At 40.8% G+C, this 22,093-nt stretch overlaps 1 protein-coding gene across 1 annotated transcript; it reads right to left on the bottom strand.

The window, feature by feature from the left end:
* Positions 1-1,733: 1,733 nt before the first annotated feature.
* Positions 1,734-20,970, bottom strand: cspg4ba (chondroitin sulfate proteoglycan 4ba). The gene is made up of 10 exons (XM_055224456.1): positions 20,851-20,970; positions 17,819-17,982; positions 12,883-16,452; positions 12,173-12,646; positions 10,747-10,923; positions 8,735-8,933; positions 8,246-8,377; positions 6,062-6,234; positions 5,577-5,760; positions 1,734-5,084 (listed from the first exon to the last, which is right to left on the bottom strand). The coding sequence occupies exons 1-10, from the start codon at positions 20,933-20,935 to the stop codon at positions 3,043-3,045; spliced, it is 7,200 nt and encodes a 2,399-aa protein (XP_055080431.1). The 5' UTR covers positions 20,936-20,970; the 3' UTR covers positions 1,734-3,042.
* Between the last annotated feature and the right edge of the window lie 1,123 nt (positions 20,971-22,093).

The following is a 22,093-nucleotide window of genomic DNA, read 5'->3' as shown; positions in this document are numbered from 1 at the left end:
AATGACATTTTGTTGAAGAAAATCAGATGACAAACACCACATCAGGAAGAGTTACATAGAGAATCTTTAAGAATAAATCCTGCTTTTTACACATACATAGCCTTAACTATTTACGTAGCCTATTACAACCAGTCGGGTTAAGATGTAATTAACGGTGAGAGTAAAAAGTGATCATGATCATTTGAGGGTCTGTAATAGTAGGGAAAGGGACTCCGAACAATAGACGCCTGCGAGACAAAACCGAGGGCGACACACACGCTCACAGCTCTTTTTATTTAACAAGTCTGTACACAGTCCCAGATGCCTCATTACATCACTTTGAGCTGTTATTACACACTATCGTAAAATACATGTTGTCTTCTGATAAACCAGGGTTAAATATAAACCGTTATGCTATTATTTAGAAGATGCATCAAAAACAAATCAAAGCATGTGAAATACCACAGAGTCGGTGCAAATGTAACGAGTCGGTGTTGAAAGTATTTTGCTCAAGTGATGAAGTAAGAGGAAAAGCAGCTGTGAAATCTGGCGTTGCTTTCCTTCCTCCAGCGCTCAGCAAATCAAGATATTTTATCAGCAAAATGCCAATTGTGCTTTGTCATCTGATCTGCAACAGTTTAAAAGGCCTCTACTGGTTTAATCAAAGCAGACTGTATAATCTAATGAATGTTAAATTAGCTCCAAATGGATATTATTGTTGACATTTTATTGTTGACTTTGTGATGTTTTTACCAGGACTTTTTCCTTAAAGATGCACTATTATCTTTCTTGTTAGAGGGTTCACCAGCTGCTTGTCACTATAAAATGATATATTTTCACTGGAATGTTAAATGTATTAATCTCCCAGGAGTCAAGCAGGAGATAAAAGACAAGTTACAGGTCAGATCTCTGGAGAAGTGACCTCGCTCACACTAAAATGCACACTATATTCTCACTCCGGAGCACAATATAAGTCAAAAAATGAATAATAATGAAGAAAAAAACGTGGTTCTCTGGTTGCTAATGTGACGAAGATGTGAAATTATATCCACAGATGCGACTTATATTCCACATTTAAGTCAGTAAGTAATCTGAGTATTAGTCGCACCCTCAGCCAAATTATAAAAAGAAAAAAAGTGCAATTTATAGTCCAGAAAATATGGACTATAATATGTATTTGGATTATATGAATTGAGCCAAAGATAAACTTGTATTGCCCACTGTTTCGAGGTATTTTTGAGCAATTAAAACACCCGCAAGAGACAGACAGACACATTTAATGCCATACTGTGAAACATGAGACAAGCAGGTGGCAGACGACCATCAGAAAATTCACATAATTTACCTTTAAAGTCAACGTTTGTAATCAGGCAGCTGCAGAAACAGTTAGATTTCACAGTATAGGCCTAATAAAACCACTAGTAGTAACACATGTAGTATTTTTAACGTGTGTGAATAGTTTGTTTGATCTGTTTCTCATTGTGCACCACCGAAGCACAAAAGTGTGATGGGTGTGGTCCACATGCAACAGCCCACTCAACCTCACAGCTCATTACAAATCCTTAAAATCATTTGGCAGAGTAGCTTCAAGTGTTGACAGTTACACTTCACACCGGCTAAAGCATTGTGCAGATAATAGCAAGAAGAAACTGACTGATTATCTGTATTACATCTTATATAACTGTATTTTTTGTCATTGTTTGAGTAACTAACTCTCTAACTTACAATAAAAAAGTGTTACACCAAATGTTTTAAAATATGTTTATTACAAATATGGTATAAATAAATGTTTCATAGTGGTATATTATTCCTTTGACATTGGGAACAATAACAATAACAAGTGAACGCAACAAAATCCTTTTATAAAACCGTGTCTGACTCCCTCATTCACACAGCAGAACTAACAGTGTTTTAAACCAAAGTACCATAGCATAGTCAATAAAATAAGTTATATAAATATCAGTAGTTATTTCAGTCAAAATCATAGGCTATGCATTTGTAAAGCGTATTTACAAATTATTACGTGCCTTAATAATATATTCCAGTTTTTTAGCTGCTACACAAGGTAAAACATGTACAGAACAGTGTGACACAAGTGTTCGGTTTGACTTTTTCTAATAGAGATGTGGCGTTTTAAAGCCTCTGTACAGTTCAGTCATATTTAAGTCCAATCACTGAACTAATGAGCAAATACCTGAGCTTACAACATGTTTACACAGATGTATCATGGACTACACGGGTACTACAATACAAAGTGACAGTGATACAGTAATGTCGCAGCAGTTTCAGTATTTCACAGTTTTATACTAATTATCAGCAGTTTAAAGTGTGGAGCACGACTGCAGGTCCTAAAATCATGGTACTACAAACAGTACAAGGGGGACAAGACATTTCTCAAACATAAAACTGATTTGTACCATGACATAAATAGAGAGACAGGCACATGTGAATAGATTGTACTGGGTTATGTTGTTGCACAGTTTATGCACAGATCATACCCAACATACCAGTCTGCAAGGCCAGCCTCTCAGCTCTGTAATTCATCAAAACTTTAACATTTGGGCTCAAAATTAGTACATTCCACTTAAAGAAATATTAATCTTTTTCACCTTTGGTTGCTAGTTAAAAAGTAATGTGTGTAGCTGATCTATTCTGGCTGTAACTCAGTGTTATACAGAAAAATATAGTTCAAACTTCGGCCAAAAAAACATAAATGAACCGTTAAGTAGTCGGTGTAATCCCTCATTCGTCCAGTAGTGGTCCAAAGTTTCAAAAGTAGTCACCTGGGCACCTTTGAAACCTTTATCCTCAACTAATATGAAACAATCCTGATTCACATAAAGGGTTAAAGCTACCATCTGTAAGTTTAAGCAGTAAATAGCAACTGTGCTGTCTGATCTTCATCTGTCAGGCCAAAGAGAAGTAACACAGGCAGCATCTACTGGCGATATGTGAGAATACAACAGTTGAAGGTCGGAAAATGTAATTACAGATGGTAGCTGAGGCGATTTACACCTGCCTTTTCTTACAGACGGTGAAAAAGGTGAAAGAATTCTTCATAGTTCAGACCCAGTACTGGTTTTTACGCAGAGTCGGAGTAGCCGCGGGTAGAATTTGGGAGGACGCTGCGGGGGAATCATTACTCCAGGTGCTGACGAACATGGAAGAATCGATAGAGTTATACGCCGAGCTCTGATGGTGCGACAGAAAGCGATCTAACACGGGACTAGAAGGACAACTACCCGGGTTAAGTGGAGTTACTGTTACTGTGGGAACTGTGGGGCTACTGTAGGACTGACTATTGGACATAGATTGAGGGGTGGGCTCCGTCGGGGTGGCCCTTTTTGGCTTTCTCTGCCTGTGATGCCTGAGGTACACCACGAGTACTACAAATATGATGACAAGCAAAAGCAAAGCGAGTAACGGTAAAATGACCAGAAGAGGATCGGGAGATTTTTGAGGATAAGACTCTACACGAACCGGTGTATTCCTAAACGGGATGTCCTCTTCGGTTACATGTTTCGGTTTGCCAAGGGTGGTGCTAAAAATGTTAGTTCTGTTCGAATTCCCCCAGCGGTTACGTCCTTTCTGGTATTTCTGCTGGTTTTTGCTGGGCTGGTGCGTAGAGGGAAACGGAGTGGATGTGATGAGGAGAGTAGTCCTGTTTTGCAGTGTCCTGATTGCTGTCTGAGGAGGAGTCGTTGTGGTAACAGCGGGGCTTTTTGTGGTAGGTAAAAGCGCTGGATCATATGGCACGATGGTAAAGTGGAACTCCCCTTTCGCTGGGGGAACCGTATCTGCTTTCAGGACAAATATGAGCGAGTCATTCAATTCCTGAACTCCAGACATGTTTGCGCTCAGCTCCAATGCGATTTTCCCTTGCGTTAGCTCCTCATTTGTAAAGGACTGCGCAGGAGAACGTTTCTTAGACTCTATACGAACCACTTTCCCTTTACTTGGATGGGACAGTACTACAAACACAGGGACGCTCTTAGTCATATCTGCCAGTTGAGACACATTAAGGAAGCTGGGGTTCAGCGAAACAGCCGCTCCGTTGGGAATCAAAAGACCTTGACCAATGCGGATCAACGGTTTCACTGAGATGTTCAACACTTGCTCGCTTAAAGTAGCCTCTGAAGTAAAAACAGTAAACGTAAACCTGTCTTCTCCAGATGTTCTTGAGATCATTTGGTACGACAACATCCCTGTTTCCAAATCCTCTTGCTCAAACTGCGCCACTTCCTCATTATCTTTTAAAAGTTTTCCAAATTGTGGTGGGATCGTAATCCGGTAGCGAATCGTAGTGTTTTTACCATTCGTTTTCGCATAAATATTGTCTTGTGTGAGCGGCGCTGATATTTTGTCTTGCATCAGCGTCAACTCCACGTGGTTAACAAGCGAGATGGTAATTTCAGTCACATCGACGTTAAAGAGTTTGTAAATTGGCTTGTGGTATCCATCTGTGACGCTAAAGTAGAACACACCAGAGGCAGCGCTCCCATCATGGATAAAAAACACACTACCGTTATTAATTTGGGCTTGCGTGAAAGACTGCACCGACTCGTTCAAGCTTACCCCAAGAGCTAAATACCCATTATTTGGTTTGCTGATCACAGTGAACTTAATGTCATCTGGAGGATTGTCTAAATCTTCTACTTTGAGGTTTTCAGGCCTCAGGGACACGGTGTCTCCCTGAACTACTTTCAAACTTGGAGATTTCGTCTTGAGCACAGGCGGTTGATCATTCACGGGGGATATCGATATATTAAAACTTTCTTCAATAACATCTCCGTTGTCAGGTCGCTGCGCCGTTTGTCCTTTAGCGTTGAGCCAAGTGCTGAAAACGAAGCGATCTTGAATGGTCTCGGAGTTGTCGTGTTTGTAGGTGATTCCGTATTTGTTGATAATAAACTGTGAAAAGTTAGGTTTTTCTTTGGTGAGGTTGCGTTCGCCGACTATAATGACCCCGTGCTGAGGCAGAGACGTGACCTGGTACCACACTTCAAACGCACTTCGGTCTGGAGCTGGCAGCTTCATCAGCAGGTTTGAAGCATCCAGACGGGTTTTATTGATCACGACGCTCTCCCCTTCTGTTACATTAGCACCTGCGCAGAGAAAAAACAGATAATGAGCGATGTATTTACTAAATTAGTTGAAAATGAGACACCATATGCGAAAAATGATTCAAGATTAGATGGAAAAAATATGATTCAGAGTTAAACTACAGTGTTTCTCACAGGTTTATACAGATATACAATCCTTATTTGAATTATATTTATTAAATATACTGTTTTGGAGAAAATATACCATTTATTCCCTCTACTTTTTCATAATAGGACTGATTAATGATTAAATACAGTTAGTTCTATAGGTTTATTATAATACAACAATGAAAACGCATAATTTTTAATACTGATGACTGGAAAAAAATTGAATAAATGACTGAAAAGACTGCATTGTTTATATTTAATAGGTAAATGGTCTGTAGTTTTTAATTGTAGTAATAATAATGTCTTGCTTGTACTGCGCGCTGCATATCGACACTTTATTAGAAGTTAGTACGTAAGTAGCAAGAATAAACAAGTGTTGAAACATACCGGTGTTTGCTAGCAGCACAGTGTTGTGTTCAGGTCCAGTGTTTTCATAAGAGATGTCGATCTTAAAGGTCTGACTCTCCAAAGAAGTAGGAGGCGAGGAGACAGAAAAGGTCACGGAGTCCATCGCTTCCCATCCCACTGAGTCGATAGGAGTCTGGACGTACAACACTTCTTTTCTGTCCACCTGTGAAGCAGCAAACACAATTTAACAGATTAAACCTTGTACAATAGTCTTTGTCTCAGCAGTAAGTATACACTTCCCCTCGACGCTGTGAGAGAAAAATCCATCAGCAGATATCGATTACACGTAACACTTTTTCTGTTTAGTGAGAAAAGCAAAGTCAGCTCTCTGGATATAACCATCTATTATTTAAAACAACAGAAAATCAGCTTGTACTTGAATGAGAGACGTTATTAAATATTCAGCACAATGGTATGGTGTGAAGTCTGCTGACCCAAAAACAGGGACGTTACTGCACGTTTACCATGTCTTGTGTGAAAGTGGAGACGTCAACCACGAAATTATCGGGCCGCTTCGACACGAGACGTCCCAGTTTAGGACGCCGGGTCACGCTGTAGGTGATGGTGCGGTTAGACGTGTCACTGATGTCGTTGGTCACTGCTTGTAGATTCTCGTTTGTGATTGGCGTTGATGAACCTGCGAGGAAAAAAGGATGCACTATGTAACATTTCTGGAGGAGGGTGTCACCTGGTTGTTTCCATGGAGACGCTACTGATTAATCTAGAATGTAGGTCGTCAAACTTAAATATCCTGCACGTCTTTAATCGAAGGTTATCTAATAAAAGCTACATGAGCAGGGTTTCTTCCCCACAGATCTGAACTGTAACTTGGTCTGCTGATTTCACCTGCTTTTTCTAAGGCGATGGATCAGTTTAAGAGGTTTAATGCCACACTATGGAACACTCCAGTCCAAGCAAAACAAAAACAATCTGTCTCAGACTTCAGAAATATAATATTTTAAGTTTTGCAAATTTTAGAACACTTAAACTAGCCCGTTCAGTACATAAGGTCTTAAATGGACTCACTCCTTGGGTGAGTTCATTATGGCCAAAACCAGCACTAGTGGTAAAGTAACAAGAGCCTGTACCAGAGTGGACTGTGTAATACTTTATAGACGCAGTACTTTTACTCAGCAGGTGTTATCAGTCAGTACAGAAATCTGGAACAACATCCCAGCTGCAACAAGAGACTCTACGACATTCAGTACATTTAAAATTAATCTGAAATGATGGCTGAAGAGGAACCAGAACTGTGATCATTAATGTTACGCTACTATGTACACGTCAGTGTTATGTATGTTATGATCGTGTTTCGTTGTGTGTTTCATCCATGTCTGTCCTATGAATTGTAATTGACAGTCTGTTCTTATGTTTATTGTATGAACTTGTAGTTTCTTGTTGCTTCTATTTCTCTAACCTGCCAGGGACTACAGATGTAAAGTATCCTTCGGGCTGATTCTGGCATATTTACATTTATAGGTTCATGAATATGCACTGTCCCATTTAAATAAATAAATAAATAAATAAACAAGCAGATGGTGCACCCTCATCCAGAAAAGTTGCATAGTTAGTTATATATATTTATTTGGTTGCACTTCACTTTTTATTTTTATTTTTATTCTTAAATTCTATCCTGTGGTTGTGGCATCTGTTAACTAAGAGAATTTCCCTTCGGGGATCAATAAAAGTGATTCTGATTCTGATTCTGATTTACAGCAGCGTAACGAGGGATAAATACACTTTCCATTTATCATCGTACATTTTATTACAATGGAAATACTTATATATACTTGGATTTTACGTAATTTGTAGTGTTCAGGGTTAGAGTTAGAGTTAATGTTGAATAAAAATATTACAATAGGTGGCCAGATCTTCAAATCAAAGAGAGGAAAACAAAGAGGATCTGGGAAGTATTGTGAATCAGAAATAGTGCCCTCCAGTAAATGGTTCTTGTGTTAAAACATAAATTACATTTAGAAGAAGACTGTGAGAATATCAAAGTAGGCAGCTGATAAATGAACAGACTGATAGAGAGACACGAAAGCCACAGAAAGATTCATTCATCATTTTGCTCGCACACCCACCACCGCCACAGTCTCATGGGAAACTCTCCTTATAGATAAGAGGGGGAGGTACGCACTTCTTGTAACAAAACAGGCACAAGCAAAACGTTTAAGACAGAAAATGACGAATTGAAAGAATATATCACGTAAAGTTTGTTTCAATCTATAGTATCTGTGCAAACACATTAACGCAGGTCTATCCCAGGATAATAAAGAACAAAAAGACCTCGCATTTTCGCAGTCTGACCAAATTAATTATTTCACATGCCCTGAGAAAGTGGTCCAGGACTGGCCTCGCTCTATCAAGCCCTTCATTGTCAGTGCCCTCCCAGCGTGCCCCTCGTGCTGGCAGGCCTGGTACAGAAACAAACATGGCAGCTCACAGCTTTTCATGCGCCTGTGGCTGGAGGAGCAGCAGAGCGCGGCAGCTGGCAGTTTTCTGTTTCACACTATCCCTTTCTTCTGATCTATAAACCAGACCGCGAGAAAAACACAAACACTTTAACTAATCTGTGGATTTAGACCGCACCCATGAACCTATTTTTAAGCTATCAACAGCAAATCTAGTGTGTAAAAAAGCATTACCTGGAAACACTTTGAGAGGACGGTTCTTCTCCAGAATAATGACCAAAGCTCGGGCTGTGATGCTGAAGATTTGTCGAGGAGTGAAGTTTACTCCATCATTAACTTGGAAATTGAATCCTCCAGACATGGCACCTGCACAGAGGAATAAGGTGTAATTGTAAGTAAAATATTCTCATGCATAATTAGAAGAAATTCAATCATAATGGTCACTTGGAATGGAGTTTAAATTCATTTCCAATAGGTAGTGCTCCAATTTCAGTTCTGCTTGATCCTGTACCTAAACAATGATTAGACTAAATGTGTAAGGTCCTTAAGACGCGCCCACTGCTCCTGACAGTTTGCCCCGATGGCACCGAGGCATGGGTCAAATGCAAAGGGCAAATATCCCTCTGAGGACCTTGACCTTGACCTTAGTTCCGAGACAAGTGCAGAGCTAAAGGTCTGCAAAGTGTATGATGTTTTAAAGCTCAACAGGCAAACTGTAGTCACCTTTGTGGACGAAGAGCAGTTGGCCCTGGTCTATGTGGGCCTGTGTGAAGTTGAGCACTGGCCTCATGGGGGCGCTCTTCAGGGCCAAGTGTCCGTTACTGGGAGGAGTGATCATGTAGTGCAGGTCCTCTGAAGGTGAGTCCACGTCTTCAGCTCTGAGGTCGTCTAGTCTTATCTCAGTCACTGACGACACCCAAACCTGTGGCCAAAACACAACTGCCTCAAGTTATGCAACTTTATGTACTTGACACATCACGTAACTTATTATGGCAAATGTGAGAGAAGAATATTAAATGTGAGAGAAGAATATTAAACGTGAGAGAAGTATATTAAACATGAGGGAAGTATATTAAACATGAGGGAAGTATATTAAACATGATTGAAGGGTATTAATTGAGGGAAGTATACTGGTGAAGCACAGTCTAGAGATGCAGACGTGTGATAACACACACCTCAAACTAGATACACTTCCTCTAAATCTTATAATTCATTTAAATGAGCGATAAAACAACATTTAACAACATTTCAGTTCTGCTTGATACTGTGCCTAAAAATAATTAATGACGAAATGTGTAAGGCAGGTTTTATATATATATATATATATATATATATATATATATATATATATATATATATATATATATATATATATATATATATATATATATATATACATACATACATACACACACACACACACCCCCACACACACACATTGAAAAATTAAACACACTCTAGACATGAACACTCCCACAGTGAAAATGTACAGGAAGTGAATCAGCCTCACTAAAGCTCCTCTAAACCAGAAGCGGGTTATTCTGGAGACTGAAGAACTATTCTCACAAAAGAAAGAAATGTTCTGAAGTTTAAATGTCGATTGTGCCGTGTTGAACCTAAAAAGCACTAAACATAGTGAAATTCTAAATATATCATATAAAATGTTGTACTGCTTAACCACAACTTATGGTGAACTGACTGACTGAATAGATGTGAAGTGAAGTATGTGTGAGCTGAACTACTGCAGATATACAGCGCCATCTTGTGGCAACTGAGAAAACTACATTCAAACATTACTATAAGGATAAATCATCACTGAGTAATTCTGCACTTAGCATGGGCAGTATTTCATTATGTCATCATGTAACATAAACATCTATGTACAACTCACATTTTATATTTATAATGTCATTATTTTTTTGTATTTGTTTATTTGTATTTGTTATGTTTTTGAATCACTGTAAATGCAGAATGTAATAGAAATGTGAGGTTTTGATGAAACAAGATCCACAGATTCACATACAGTACACTGATGATCTGCCTTTTTGTACATTTACTACAGAACTGCAGTTCATTTGAAATGCTCCATATTAGCCATCCAGCAGCAGAGAATTATTAAATATTGAAAATTCCGCCTTAGGTGGGTCTTGGGGTTTCTCTTTAACCTTTCTCCACTAAACCTGAGGCCAGCAGTTCTTAACAAATGGACACTTACGGAGCAGGTTACATCTGGTTTACAGGAAAAGCATTTAAAATACATGGCAGTGAAAGTACTTTTTCACTGACTGGTTGTAAATAATGCAAACAGTCTCTTGTACTGTATAGAGTCTGAGGATACGTAGAGCAGAGTAACCAGGGCAGTCACAAAGTTATTTACAGCCTCTGCTAACATGTCATTCTGCACGGCAATAGACTCTGCAATGTCAGACTTTGTGGCTGTCGCAATCTAAATTAATATGAATGCACTTTAACTGATTTGAATTTACAGTAAATATGATGAAATATCTACAAACATACTGCAATACAAGTCCCGGATACACGGATGGTATGCCAAGTTCTGCATAGTGCCAGCCCCATGGTCCCTCCTCTACATAGCAAACATATTTTCTCCTTTGGGCTAGTCATCCAGTCAGCCATAGCAAATAGCACCACTGCCCACATGAAAATTGTCTGACAGTAAGCTATGGTGCCAGAACTGCAAGTAAAAAAAGTTCAGAGATTAAATATAGACTCACCCTGAGGACCCTGTTGGCTGTAATAACAGGAGGTTCATCGTTGACAGCTGTAACCTGGATGTTCACCGTCTGGACTGAACTCTGCTTCCTCAGACCTGTGTCGTTGGCCACCACTGAGAAGTTGTCAGTTAAAGTCTCACTGCTGTCGTGCACGTAGTAAATATACTCATGTTCAACCTGGAAATAAACAAAACAACATTATTTTTAAAAGAAAGTTGGTGGAAATCAGTGGTTTTCAAACTTTTAAACCAAGAATCACCTAAGGAACAATTATAAACTCCACTAATCATCATTACTGCAGAAAACTGGACAAATACAAATGTCTAAACTGGGAAAACACAATCAAATATCCAGATTTAATTTTGGTATACAGAGTTTTTAACAATATGGCTCCACCTCGTGTAAAAGGAGTTTGTGAAAAGAAATTCAAACTGGACAAGAGCAGGTTCTAGAGGTGAACGCGCTGTGTCATATAGAAAAAAACTCTCATTTTCTTATTGAGCAGGTCACACATGGAACACACTGCTGCTCATAAACAAGAGCTCTCAGCAGCAGCAGCTTCTAAAACTCTAAAACCATGATTGTTTGAGGGCCAAATACTGTATGTCGCTATGTATAACTAAATCACAGTTTTATATTGAGGGGTTGGTTTAAATTTCAGCTTCTAACTTTCAATGAACTGTTCTATAATTGTATGTTTACTGAATGTGTTGTATGTATATTGAGTATGTTGTATGTATAGTGAGTGTGTTGTATGTATAGTGAGTATGTTGTATGTATAGTGAGTGTGTTGTATGTATAGTGAGTATGTTGTATGTATAGTGAGTGTGTTGTATGTATATTGAGTATGTTGTATGTATAGTGAGTGTGTTGTATGCATAGTGATAGTGCTGGTGTGTTACATTTGCTTTTATGTGATTGTTGTTGTTCTTTTCCCTGCCCTGTAGATGACCGAGGAACCGAAGATGGAAATTAGCTATGCTGGTTATAATTTTTTACATATTTACATGTTTAAATGTTCATTAATATGTACTGTCCCTTTATAAATAAATAAAATAATAAGAAAAAAAATGTCTGTGTGAGTTCCATCAGATCTAAACAAGGTGCATATTAGGACTAAAATAGAAAGAAAAGATGTGGATTAAATTAACTGAAGCAGAACCTTCTATCAGAATGTCGTTGGCTGGTGGTGCATAAGTGGTGTAAGTCCCACAGTTTGAGAACCACTGCCCTGTATCAAAATGTGGGATATTCTGTCTAAGATCCAAACATCCAAACATTTTTTTGCTCAATGTTAATACATGTTTAATTATAAAGATTTAATGCTGGATCAACAAAATGACTAAACAATGAAATCTATCTGCATAAACTTACTAATATTTACCAGGATAAAAGCAGAAAAAGTATGTGTGTAAAAATAACCCACCTGCCTCCTGGTGAAAGAGGCTAGAGCCACCCCCGGGTGTCGGGAGTGTTCAATGTGACCGTGTTGCGGGGGCTGAGTCAAACTGTAGAGGAAGTTGATTCCAGAAAAATGGCGGTTGGTGACCTTTAGAATTTCCTGTGTGAGTGCCTTTGAGGCGCCCTCTTCCAGGGAGAAATCAGAGACCTGCAGAGGGATGAGACGTGGGATGATGTCGACAGAGACCCTGATGCCCCGCACGTCCGTGATCCCGTTGGTGACGTCAAGGATGAAGGTGTCATTGAACATGTCAGGGTCCACCTGCATGTACTGAATGTGTCCATTGTAAATGTCTGCCTGGCTGAACGTCCTGACAGGAGACTGCCTGGTTCCGATGTAACGCTCCTCCGGTTCAACGAAACGCCGCAGAAATCCATGCGTTGGGCCTTCTCTCACAGTGAATACAATCTCAGATGGCAGGTTGTCTTCATGAGTCACCTGAAGCAACAGGAAGAAATGTTACAAATCGTCTGTGTGCCACTAAAGATATGTTTTGTTTGGTGAAAGTGCACTGTACCATAAAGATGCAAAACCAACAAACAGTGCACCATGACAGTTAGATTTCTGTTCAGCTCATCCTTTATTAACTTTCAGGCGTGGTTACTGACTGTGAGTTATTTACCAACACAAGTTTAACAATTAGTTGCTGTAGTGAATAATCTCAACTCTCTTACCTCTACTTTTGTTTCATCGATCTTCACGGGCTTCCCCTCCTCCACCAGTAAAGCGTTAAGCGTCTGTACGATGGGAGGTCTCTGATGACTTTCCAGATAAACTTTTACACTGACCTTCGCTGACAGCTGGAGTCCTTTGGCTTTGACGGTTAAGTTGAAGTGGTCTGCTGTATGTGTGCTGTCATTGTGGTGATATGAAAGACACCCAGAGTTTAAATCCGCTTGTGTGAATGAACTGACTTTTTCTCCATTGCGGTAAATAGCTCCACTTTTGGGAGCCTCATTCACTGCAAACAGAACATCCTGGTCCTCTCGGATGTCCAGATTGTGCACTACGCTAAAATTACTCGTGAAAATAGAGACAGATTTTCCCTTTTGGACGAGTAAGCCGGTATTATTCTCAACTTTCAAGAACGGATCATGAGCACTGATGTCCAACAAGCTGGACACGAAATGTTTTCCATCTGAGACAAAAAGCACAAATCTACCCGTGCTAACACCTTTATGCACGAAAAGCACACGTTTCTCCTCCAAGTCCCTCTGGTGAAACTGAAACAGCCTGTGTGTTGTGTCATTCACCAACACAAGATCTCCCATTGGGATTCCTCGCCGGGTGTACAACAACTGTCCATCATCGAAATCCGAGTCTGCGTCATGGTAGCGCAAATCCTCTGCCGTGAGAAGCCTCTGTCCGTCTCTGACCACGTGGAAAACCTTATCAATCACACGTACGGGTTTCTGATCATTGACGAGCTGGATTGAAATATTAAAAGTTCCTTCTTTAGAGCTGACGTCATCCTCTGCAACAGATGATTTAAATCCCTGAGTCGTGGACGCGATGAGAGTGAATGCATCTTCAGTCGTTTCACTATCGTCGTGGATGTACATAAGTCGCTTGTCCAAAATATCCTGGTTACTGAAAGTTAAAATGTTGGTGTAGCTTGCATTCGAATTGGACTGACTAATACGTGCGAGTTTCCCATGTCCGGGCCCATTTATAACAGTGTAATACATATAAGTAGTGCTCAAAGTCTCTGCAAACAGCTCGTCTTTAGTGATTAATTTACTTTCTCCTTCCAAAAGTGAAAGTCCGTCATTTTTCATGAACACACTGTTAACATCGGCTTTGATTGTAAACTGAAAATCGTAGTTTTGAGACTGGGCGTGCTTTGAAAAGAGCAAAAATTTGAACCTGTCACTTGTATCTTCATAAGGCCTGTCCACTAACTCATAATGCACTTTATGTTCAGTTACATTTCTTTGACTAAAACTTGTATTTTTACCCAAAACAGCGGTGTCCAGTAGCAGCCTTCCTTTCTTTGGTGTGGTGAGAACTCGATAATAAAGGTCATCTTCTGCCAGATCCACTCCTTCAATAGCAGCAAATAGATTCTCCGCGCCCAGTGTCACTTTCCGCACTTTATCCAGGTGAATAATTACATTTCTCACCAGAGTGTACTTCACCCACTTGATTGTAATGGGGAAGAGTAATTCAGTATTTGCCCTCGCTGCCACGTTAATTTTGCACTTGAAGTAATCGGTTGCATTAGAAGTCTGTAATTCTTGATAAGTGTTGACGTATCTTAACCGCTCTTTTTCGAGTAGCCTCTGGGAGAATGAATCAGTAGCTCTCCATTCACCGCTGGAGTGAAGTCTCTGAAGTTCTCCGTATTGTGGAGGTTCGATGATGTCATAACGGATGTCAACGACCTGTTTCACGGCGTTCGTCTGCACTGCTAAATGTGACGAGCCAATTATAGCCCAGTCTCCCTGTGTGATCTCCAGACCCGTGTTGTTTGAAATCTTATACTCCAGTGTGATGGCTAATACTCTCAGGACCACGGTGTTGCTGACCTTCTGTCCATCGCTCACTCTGAACACTATTCGGGAGTTTCTGACCCCTGTGTGGACATAGTTCACCCTCAACTCCTCCAGGTCTGTGTATGTGAAGGAGGTCACAGCTGCACCGGGGCTGTCCTCAAGCTCCAAATATCCAGCATCTGCGTTTAGGTTTCCCAGAACAGAGAAGACCAGGTCTGTGTTGGGACTGTCTATGTCTGTGGCCTTCAGAATATCTGTGGTGAGACGTTTCTTTGAGTTTTCCAGCAAAACAAAGAGATTTCCTTCAGGGAGGCTTAACTCGGGGGCATCGTTGGTGGGTGTTACAGTTATGTTGTAGCGGTACAGTTTATTGTTCTTCAGATAATGAGGGACAGGTTTTCTGCTGCTCGAATAAATGGAAAACATGAAGAAGTCGTCTGGATCTTCAGACCCTCCATGAATGTACATGACCCTCTCGTGCCAGAGGTCCAACATGCTGAAGGTGTGTTCCTCTTGGTCTGGGTCTACATCCAGCCGGATTTGACCACGCAGCGGCTGTTCTTGAATTCTGAACATAATCTGTGACTGTCGAATACCCAGAGCCTTGAAATCCAGCAGAATCTTAATGTGTTTAGCCTCCAAAGACGCTCGACCGCCTTCAGGAACGACAAGATTTCGAAGATGAACAAAATTAGCTCCATACTTTCTGTCCAGGCCTTTGGCCAGTGTGGACATGTGCAGGGAGGGGGTGGGTGTCACAAAGGGCCTGGAGCTGGAGGCACTGGTGGGGCTCACAGTGGTGGCTGGCTCTGGTTCTTTCTCTGGCTCACAGCCAACCGAGATGTCCTTTGTGACTACAGCAGTGGAGAGACCCATCTTTACTCCATTAACAACTACATTTCTCAGGCATCCTTTAAAAGAACCTCCTTTGACCCGTTTCCCAGACACAGAGACCAGAGCGGCTTTCCGAGCTTCTAACCTGGTGCTGTCGTCAGTGCCACCAACAAAGAAGTAGCCCTTAAGCAGCAGCTCCCCAGAATGAGAGAGGATGTTGGCTTTTTCTTCTTTGTCATCCACATAGAGTTGAAGGCTTTGTAAATTTAAATGCAACTTGACAGTATGCCATTTTTTGTCATTGATAAATGTCATTGAACGAAGCTCAGTTTTGCTTCCTCCTTTTCCAACCAGAGCAACCAGCGATCCATCCCGAATCTCCACAGCTAGAAAATCACCCCCTCTGCCAGAATTATACAGTAGAATTCCTTCTTTAGCAGAAGTGTGAACAACACACTCAAATACAACTTCTTTTGGGGAGCCCAAAGGGGGAAGGGAAATGTAGGCCCGAGAGCTGAAGAAGCTGACAGGATCCTCCTCTGTAGCAAAGAACTGAGGACTGCAGCCAAGAGACACTTCATAGACAGTCTTTAGTCCTGCATAAGGCCTCAGGGAGGACAACAGGTCATGCTCATTGAACAGCACTTCCTCCATGCAGCCTCTGAACCCTATAATGTCTCTGTGGAGATAGGCCCTGTTGAGTCCTCCTGAGCCCCCCACATAGAGGCCGTCATCCACACTGAGCTGAGCAGAGGGGCCGGTCATCGTCAGGCTGCTCTGGGAGTTTTTATCCAGAACGAGGGTCACATTGTGTCCCTCATGAGAGACCTCCACCGAGTGCCAAGCCAAGTCATTGAGCTGTGAGCCTTTTTCTGACTGCAGCACGTGCTCCCCAGATCCAACATCCAGTTTCACCTGAAAAACAAAACACAAATCTATAAATATTTTATAGTTTGCATTTTAAAATGTACTGAAGCTAAAATAGGTACAGGGAGTAATAAAGACTGGATTATTTCTATATAGACACACAACTTAAATGGGCATACACACACCACACACATAATAAAGTCACCTGTTGTTGTAACTGGAAGCATTGTCTGTCATTTTGAGCAGGAAGCCGCTTATTATGTTCTTGCTGTCAGCTACGTCCTCTGAGCATCATGTCACTACCTCCAGCTAATGCTGCACTTGGATGACATGCTTGTCAAGGCTTGCTGCAGAGTCCCAGCTATTTGAGCCTGGCTTTGGAGCGAGCCACACTCATGCCTGACTAAGATGGAACAGGGCCACACACCCCGGGATAACGCATTTGAATGACTACAAAAACTATTTGGTGACCTGTGCCTTCAAAGAGCAGTCCTTCCCTTGTGCTCAGTGAAGTACAACGACGCACCCCAGTCGCCGAATGAGTCACTCTCAAACATAACACGAATAGATGGTTAGTCACAAGGATTTATCAAGTTTAATGTGCAAAGCTTAGAAGTCACCTTGTCACTGTTTGTCTTAGAAAGTGTGTGGGTAACTTTTTAAAAATGTCTATGCTTTCTGCTGATTTAGCAGCACAGCGGTGCTTAGACGGCGTTTTAGAGTTGCCTTTGGACTAAGAATAGCACATCAAACCCATCACTATATTTTGTCACTTGTGTTCAAAGCATTTTGGACTAAAGTAAACCAATGTGGGGACTAAATATAGCAGGGGCTATTTTAAGTTAATACACTATAAATTCTGTTCTAAAATCTAAAAGTTATATTTTGCAGACTATTTACATAGATCATAGACAGATCCTACATTACAATAGGAGGCATCATGTTTCTGAAATATATATTGCAGAATATTTCCCCAGTCAATACAAAGTCTAAAGCCTTAATAATAAATAAATGTTATAATGATAGAGCTTTAGGCATTGACGCACTTGTCAAAAGATAAAATAAATAAATATATGAATAAATAAATACTAAAATCATGCTTTATTCTTTGTTTACTTCTCTTTGGAGTGGAACCTTAAATCTGGCTGCAGGTTAAATATCCTGAACACAACAGTGTGATTGTCGTGATCTTCCCCTTGTTCCTCGTGTGACAGGGAGAAGCTGGTGTAGAGTTAACACTCCTCTGCTGTCTGCTTATATTTCTGAGCAGTGAGACTGATGCTGTCAACTGAGATGAAGTTATAGCTTTAGGTGACCAGCCCGTCTTTGACTTTTGATGTGCACACACACGCGCACACTTATGTATGCACAAAGCAATATGCTGATATACTGCTGCAGCGATGGTTGTACCCACCTGCAGGCGCCCGGCGCGCAGCTCCAGCAGAAAGTGGTGTCTCTGGCCAGCAGCGACAAACAGCAGGCCACTGGTGCGGGAGGTTCTGAAGCGCAGCCGCAGTGTGTTATGGTTCGACGACTCTTTGGCTTTGAGCTGGACATAGCCGTCGCCATAGAAGGAAGCTGTAGAAAGAGAGAAATGTATTTACAATTTGCCTTCATAACATTTTTATTATGTTACACAAATGATGAAATCAAATACAGTGGAAACAATGGCATAAACGCGTACAAGTCAAGTCCTGCATTGTGGTCTTAATTTAGCAACCCATGGCATTTAGATGTAAAAGCCAAGCTAATTATCATCGTGGGTGTTCTTTACAAGTGAGGCAGAGACATGCACGCTCACAGGGGTTTACGACATGTGCTGGATAACAATCACACGTTTGGTTTATAGAGTCACAGTTCTGCACTTGCTTTGCTGGAGGGTCTGCTGGTGTAACAATTTGTGTTATTCACCAAGGAAAATGTACAAGATTAGTGTTAGTACAAAGTAAAACAACACTTTCAGCTTACATTCAAACATGTACTGAGTATTCTGCACCAAAGAACAATTACAATTCATTCATTTTGTCACTGATGTCGTAATGAAAATGGAACAAATAAACAGCACAATGAAACACAATATAAAGAGTCAGACATGTTATTTATACAACCCTCGACATTTGATACTCAACCCAAACATATGAACAAGTAATAGCACAGTTTACATGAGAAAGAAAGACTTTTCTGACTGTTTTTTTTTTTTTTTAAGTTACACTATGTAGCTTTTTAGGAGGGGGAGATGTTATTCCTCTGGTTGTTATTTTCCACACACAGTTATCTCACAACCTCGGCTCTCTCTACGGAGAATTAGGACGAGAATACGTTTTGGGTTTTTTTAATGCCATACTAAGAAACATTCAAAACAAAGCAACAGAGTTTAAAGGACATAAGACAGTGGCGGGCTCTACATCAGTAAAGTTACTTAGTGCAGCTTTAAACACAGAGCGGATGCACAAGGAAGATGTGAGGTCTGTACACGTGTCCAGACCTGCCTGGCCTGACTGGAACCTTCAACCTGAACATGAAAGATGTTCTCACACTGAAACACTACACAGACGACGCAGAATCCAGCTGTTTCTTTAAGACACTTCTCATCGCCCTGTAATCTGCTCCACAACCTCTGAACTCATGTGCGGGCAGTGCCAGTTTAACGTAGCATTTTTAAATTAATAACCATCTTCTACATAGAAACCTGCTGAGTTGTGATGTGTGGTTTGTAGCCCAGGAGCAAAAACTGAAAAAAACTTAATGGGAAAAGAGAGAGATGGTGCCATTAGTGAAAAGCGATGTTAGTTAATGCAGTGTTTTAGTCTAAAAGGGGTTAATGCACTAGAGCACTCCTCACGCTCTGGTGCAAATTAACAAATTAAAACCCCAATAGACCACTTAAGTAATCCAGCCTTTAATTAAAAAACAGAAATGACAAACCTGCATCTAACACACGCTGTAAATGTGTCCTTACTTTATACAGTTATAATATAAACAATACAAAGGATAGTGAATATATGCAATATTCAAGGATATAAGAACATAAATAATATTGATTTTGTGCTTATTGTAAACACCCAGGCCCCATACCACTCCTTTATCTTTATTATCTACAGTACATTACTTTATATTATCTGTGCACAGAAAAAACAGAGAGTGTCTTGCAAACGGGTCAAGAGGAAACCAATGACATTTCCCCCCCTGTTTATCCACAACACTGGGCATGCTCAAACACATTAACATGTTGTGGCAATCAGAACCATAAAATGATGGTTATTAGCAGAAGTTATTGTTTGTTTAAGTGAGTTCTGTAGGTTCTGTTGTAGAATCAGTGAAATGTGGAGGTTATAAGAAGATGAAGAGCAGAGATGTGCATCAGGAAACAGGCCAGTGCAGTGGTGAGCTGTGCTTCATGAGGCTCTAATCTATGTCCGAGGGCCACTTTTGGTCATGACGGGGACAGTGTCTGCTTAAATACAAAGGCGATGCCCTTTTGCCCTTTATCCTCTTCAGTTAATTTGAGGAGCAGGACCAGAGCTTGTCACTGCTTGTGCGCTGAGTTCATACAACAACTGTGAGATTGAATTTGACTGGAATGCCGCTGTGGTTTGGGTTGGCTGTCACACCACTCTGGTGATACAGTGCCTCAGAGATGAATACAAATGAGCTGCAGACAGAGGGGCTATGGAGAAAGTTAACGAGTCACAGAAACGCACTCAAGTATAAGTAAATATCTATAATGCAGTTGTTTTCAATGAAGGGCACAGAAAGAGTGAGTCATACTGGAATGTTCCTGATAATTCCCAGAGGCCAGTGCTGTATATATAATATGAAATATAATGACACATGCACAGGATCAACTCATGCAGCAGGCAAATGAACGCCTTCATGAATGTGTACAGCAGATGATGTACATAACTCAATAAAACAGACTTTTGCCTTAGGTCTTACAACGCAGGCTGTCCACTTTCTTCAACTCATTTAAGTGAGCTATTGTCACAGCCAGATAATTCTTCCAGTGCACTGGACATCACAGTCCCTGTGAGCTGAAGCCTCTGATAAGGTATGTGTCCAAGCCCTGACCCTCCTCATGCACAATGCAACATCTATGTCCATGTTTGAGGACAGAGAATACACAGATTTAATGATTTAAACCCTCACACCAGTGGAGAACGAGTGGGGCACCTTCAGAGGAAGAACAACATCAGTAAAGCCTTTGTTACACGAGGTTAAGCTCAAATGATGAGAGCGCACACATGTACAAGTCTAACACTCACCTTTAAAAACAGAAACACAGCACATGGACAGTGTCAGACACATATGGGTTTGTTTGACAAGTTCTCTAAGATAAAACCGCCTGAAGGTTTAGAGAGAGGATACAAAGAACCTCACAACAAACCAGGCACGACTTAAAACAAAGTGACCTGCAACTGCAACAAAGAAAGACTGAAGTAGAATTACCTCCAGACGCGAGCGCGATAAGAAGCGACCACCAAAGAAGACCACAAAGACACAACTTCTCTGCGTTTTTCCCCTTAGACTCCATCGTCCTTCTGTTTAAAGGGAACAGCTAAACCAGCAGGCTCTCCTGGGTTACATATTTACGCACTTGGCTGCTCTGTCCCGGGACTTTGGCACGTTTTCCCACATTATAGTCAGAGTAAGCGCGACCCAACGAGTCTCCACACCGGAATGTGCGCAGAGTCTCCACTCTGAGTGTCTCTGTGCGCAGAGTCGAGTCTCCACACTGTGTCTGTGCGCAGAGTCTCTCGGTCCACAGGCTCCAGAGCCGCGGCTCTTAAACTCCGCCTCGAGAGTCTGTGCGCGCTCATGTGCGCGCCAAAGACTCTGATTCTGATTCAGGGAGAAATGTGACTTCTCAGGCAACATCAAACTGTTAATGTCCTCGTAATCTTGGACAAATTGCACGTCCACGAATCTACATTCCTCAACAGAAAACAGATTTCCACTTTCCAAAAATAAACAAACCACTGCACCCTGCACACAGCAGAGCTGTTTTATTCATGTTTTCAGAGCTGTACTCTTCTTTACGTTTTCAGAGGAGCTGTATGCTTCTTTTCTTTTCCTTTTCTCTTTGTCCATCTTGTTTCTTTGCTTTATATAATCTAATACACACTCTCAAATATGGGACTTATGTCTTATTTTTCAAAACAACAAAATACAATAAATAAACTAAAACTTTTATTTGTAGAAATAAGTTTTAGTTTACTTATTGTATTTATAGATGTGTAATTATACTGTATGTCATAATTAATTCAGTGTCATAATACATGTATGTGCATAGGACAGTAAGTGTATTCACATTAAAAAATAAGAAAGTTTTATTTGATTTATTACAGAAACATACATGATTCACAATACAGTTAAAAAGGACTGAAGGGTTGGACTACTTTAAAAAGTCTAGAAGAATAAAGTGAACACACACACAATATGAATCACAATAAAACAGAGGTAAAAATCGAGCCCTTTGAGCTTCAAGGTTGCGTGTCATGATGCCTGTAGTATCTGTCTCCCTGTGTGCTTTCCCCTCCCTCACCTGTCTGAGCCTGGAGCTGGGCGGAGTTCCTGGCTCCTCCCGCGCGCACCTGGAGCGCATCAGCGCATCAGCGCAATCACCTCCACCTTCATCTGCTTATCTACATCCTGTTTGGTGCCGGTTCATCTGCGTATCATCATCTGATCC

This window comes from Periophthalmus magnuspinnatus, chromosome 9 (genome assembly GCF_009829125.3).
Source record: "Periophthalmus magnuspinnatus isolate fPerMag1 chromosome 9, fPerMag1.2.pri, whole genome shotgun sequence".
Lineage (NCBI taxonomy): Eukaryota > Metazoa > Chordata > Actinopteri > Gobiiformes > Gobiidae > Periophthalmus > Periophthalmus magnuspinnatus.
Note: the sequence above shows the minus strand (reverse complement) of the source record. Positions and strands in the feature narration are given on the sequence as shown.

Excerpts from the sequence above, each read along its gene's own strand:
- cspg4ba (XM_055224456.1), bottom strand. The coding sequence starts at position 20,935 with ATGGAGTCTAAGGGGAAAAACGCAGAGAAGTTGTGTCTTTGTGGTCTT. Across the intron at positions 16,453-17,818 it reads TGCGCGCCGGGCGCCTGCAG|GTGAAACTGGATGTTGGATC; the intron begins GTGGGTACAACC and ends TTTGTTTTTCAG. Across the intron at positions 5,085-5,576 it reads TGTGCTGCTAGCAAACACCG|GTGCTAATGTAACAGAAGGG; the intron begins GTATGTTTCAAC and ends TTCTCTGCGCAG.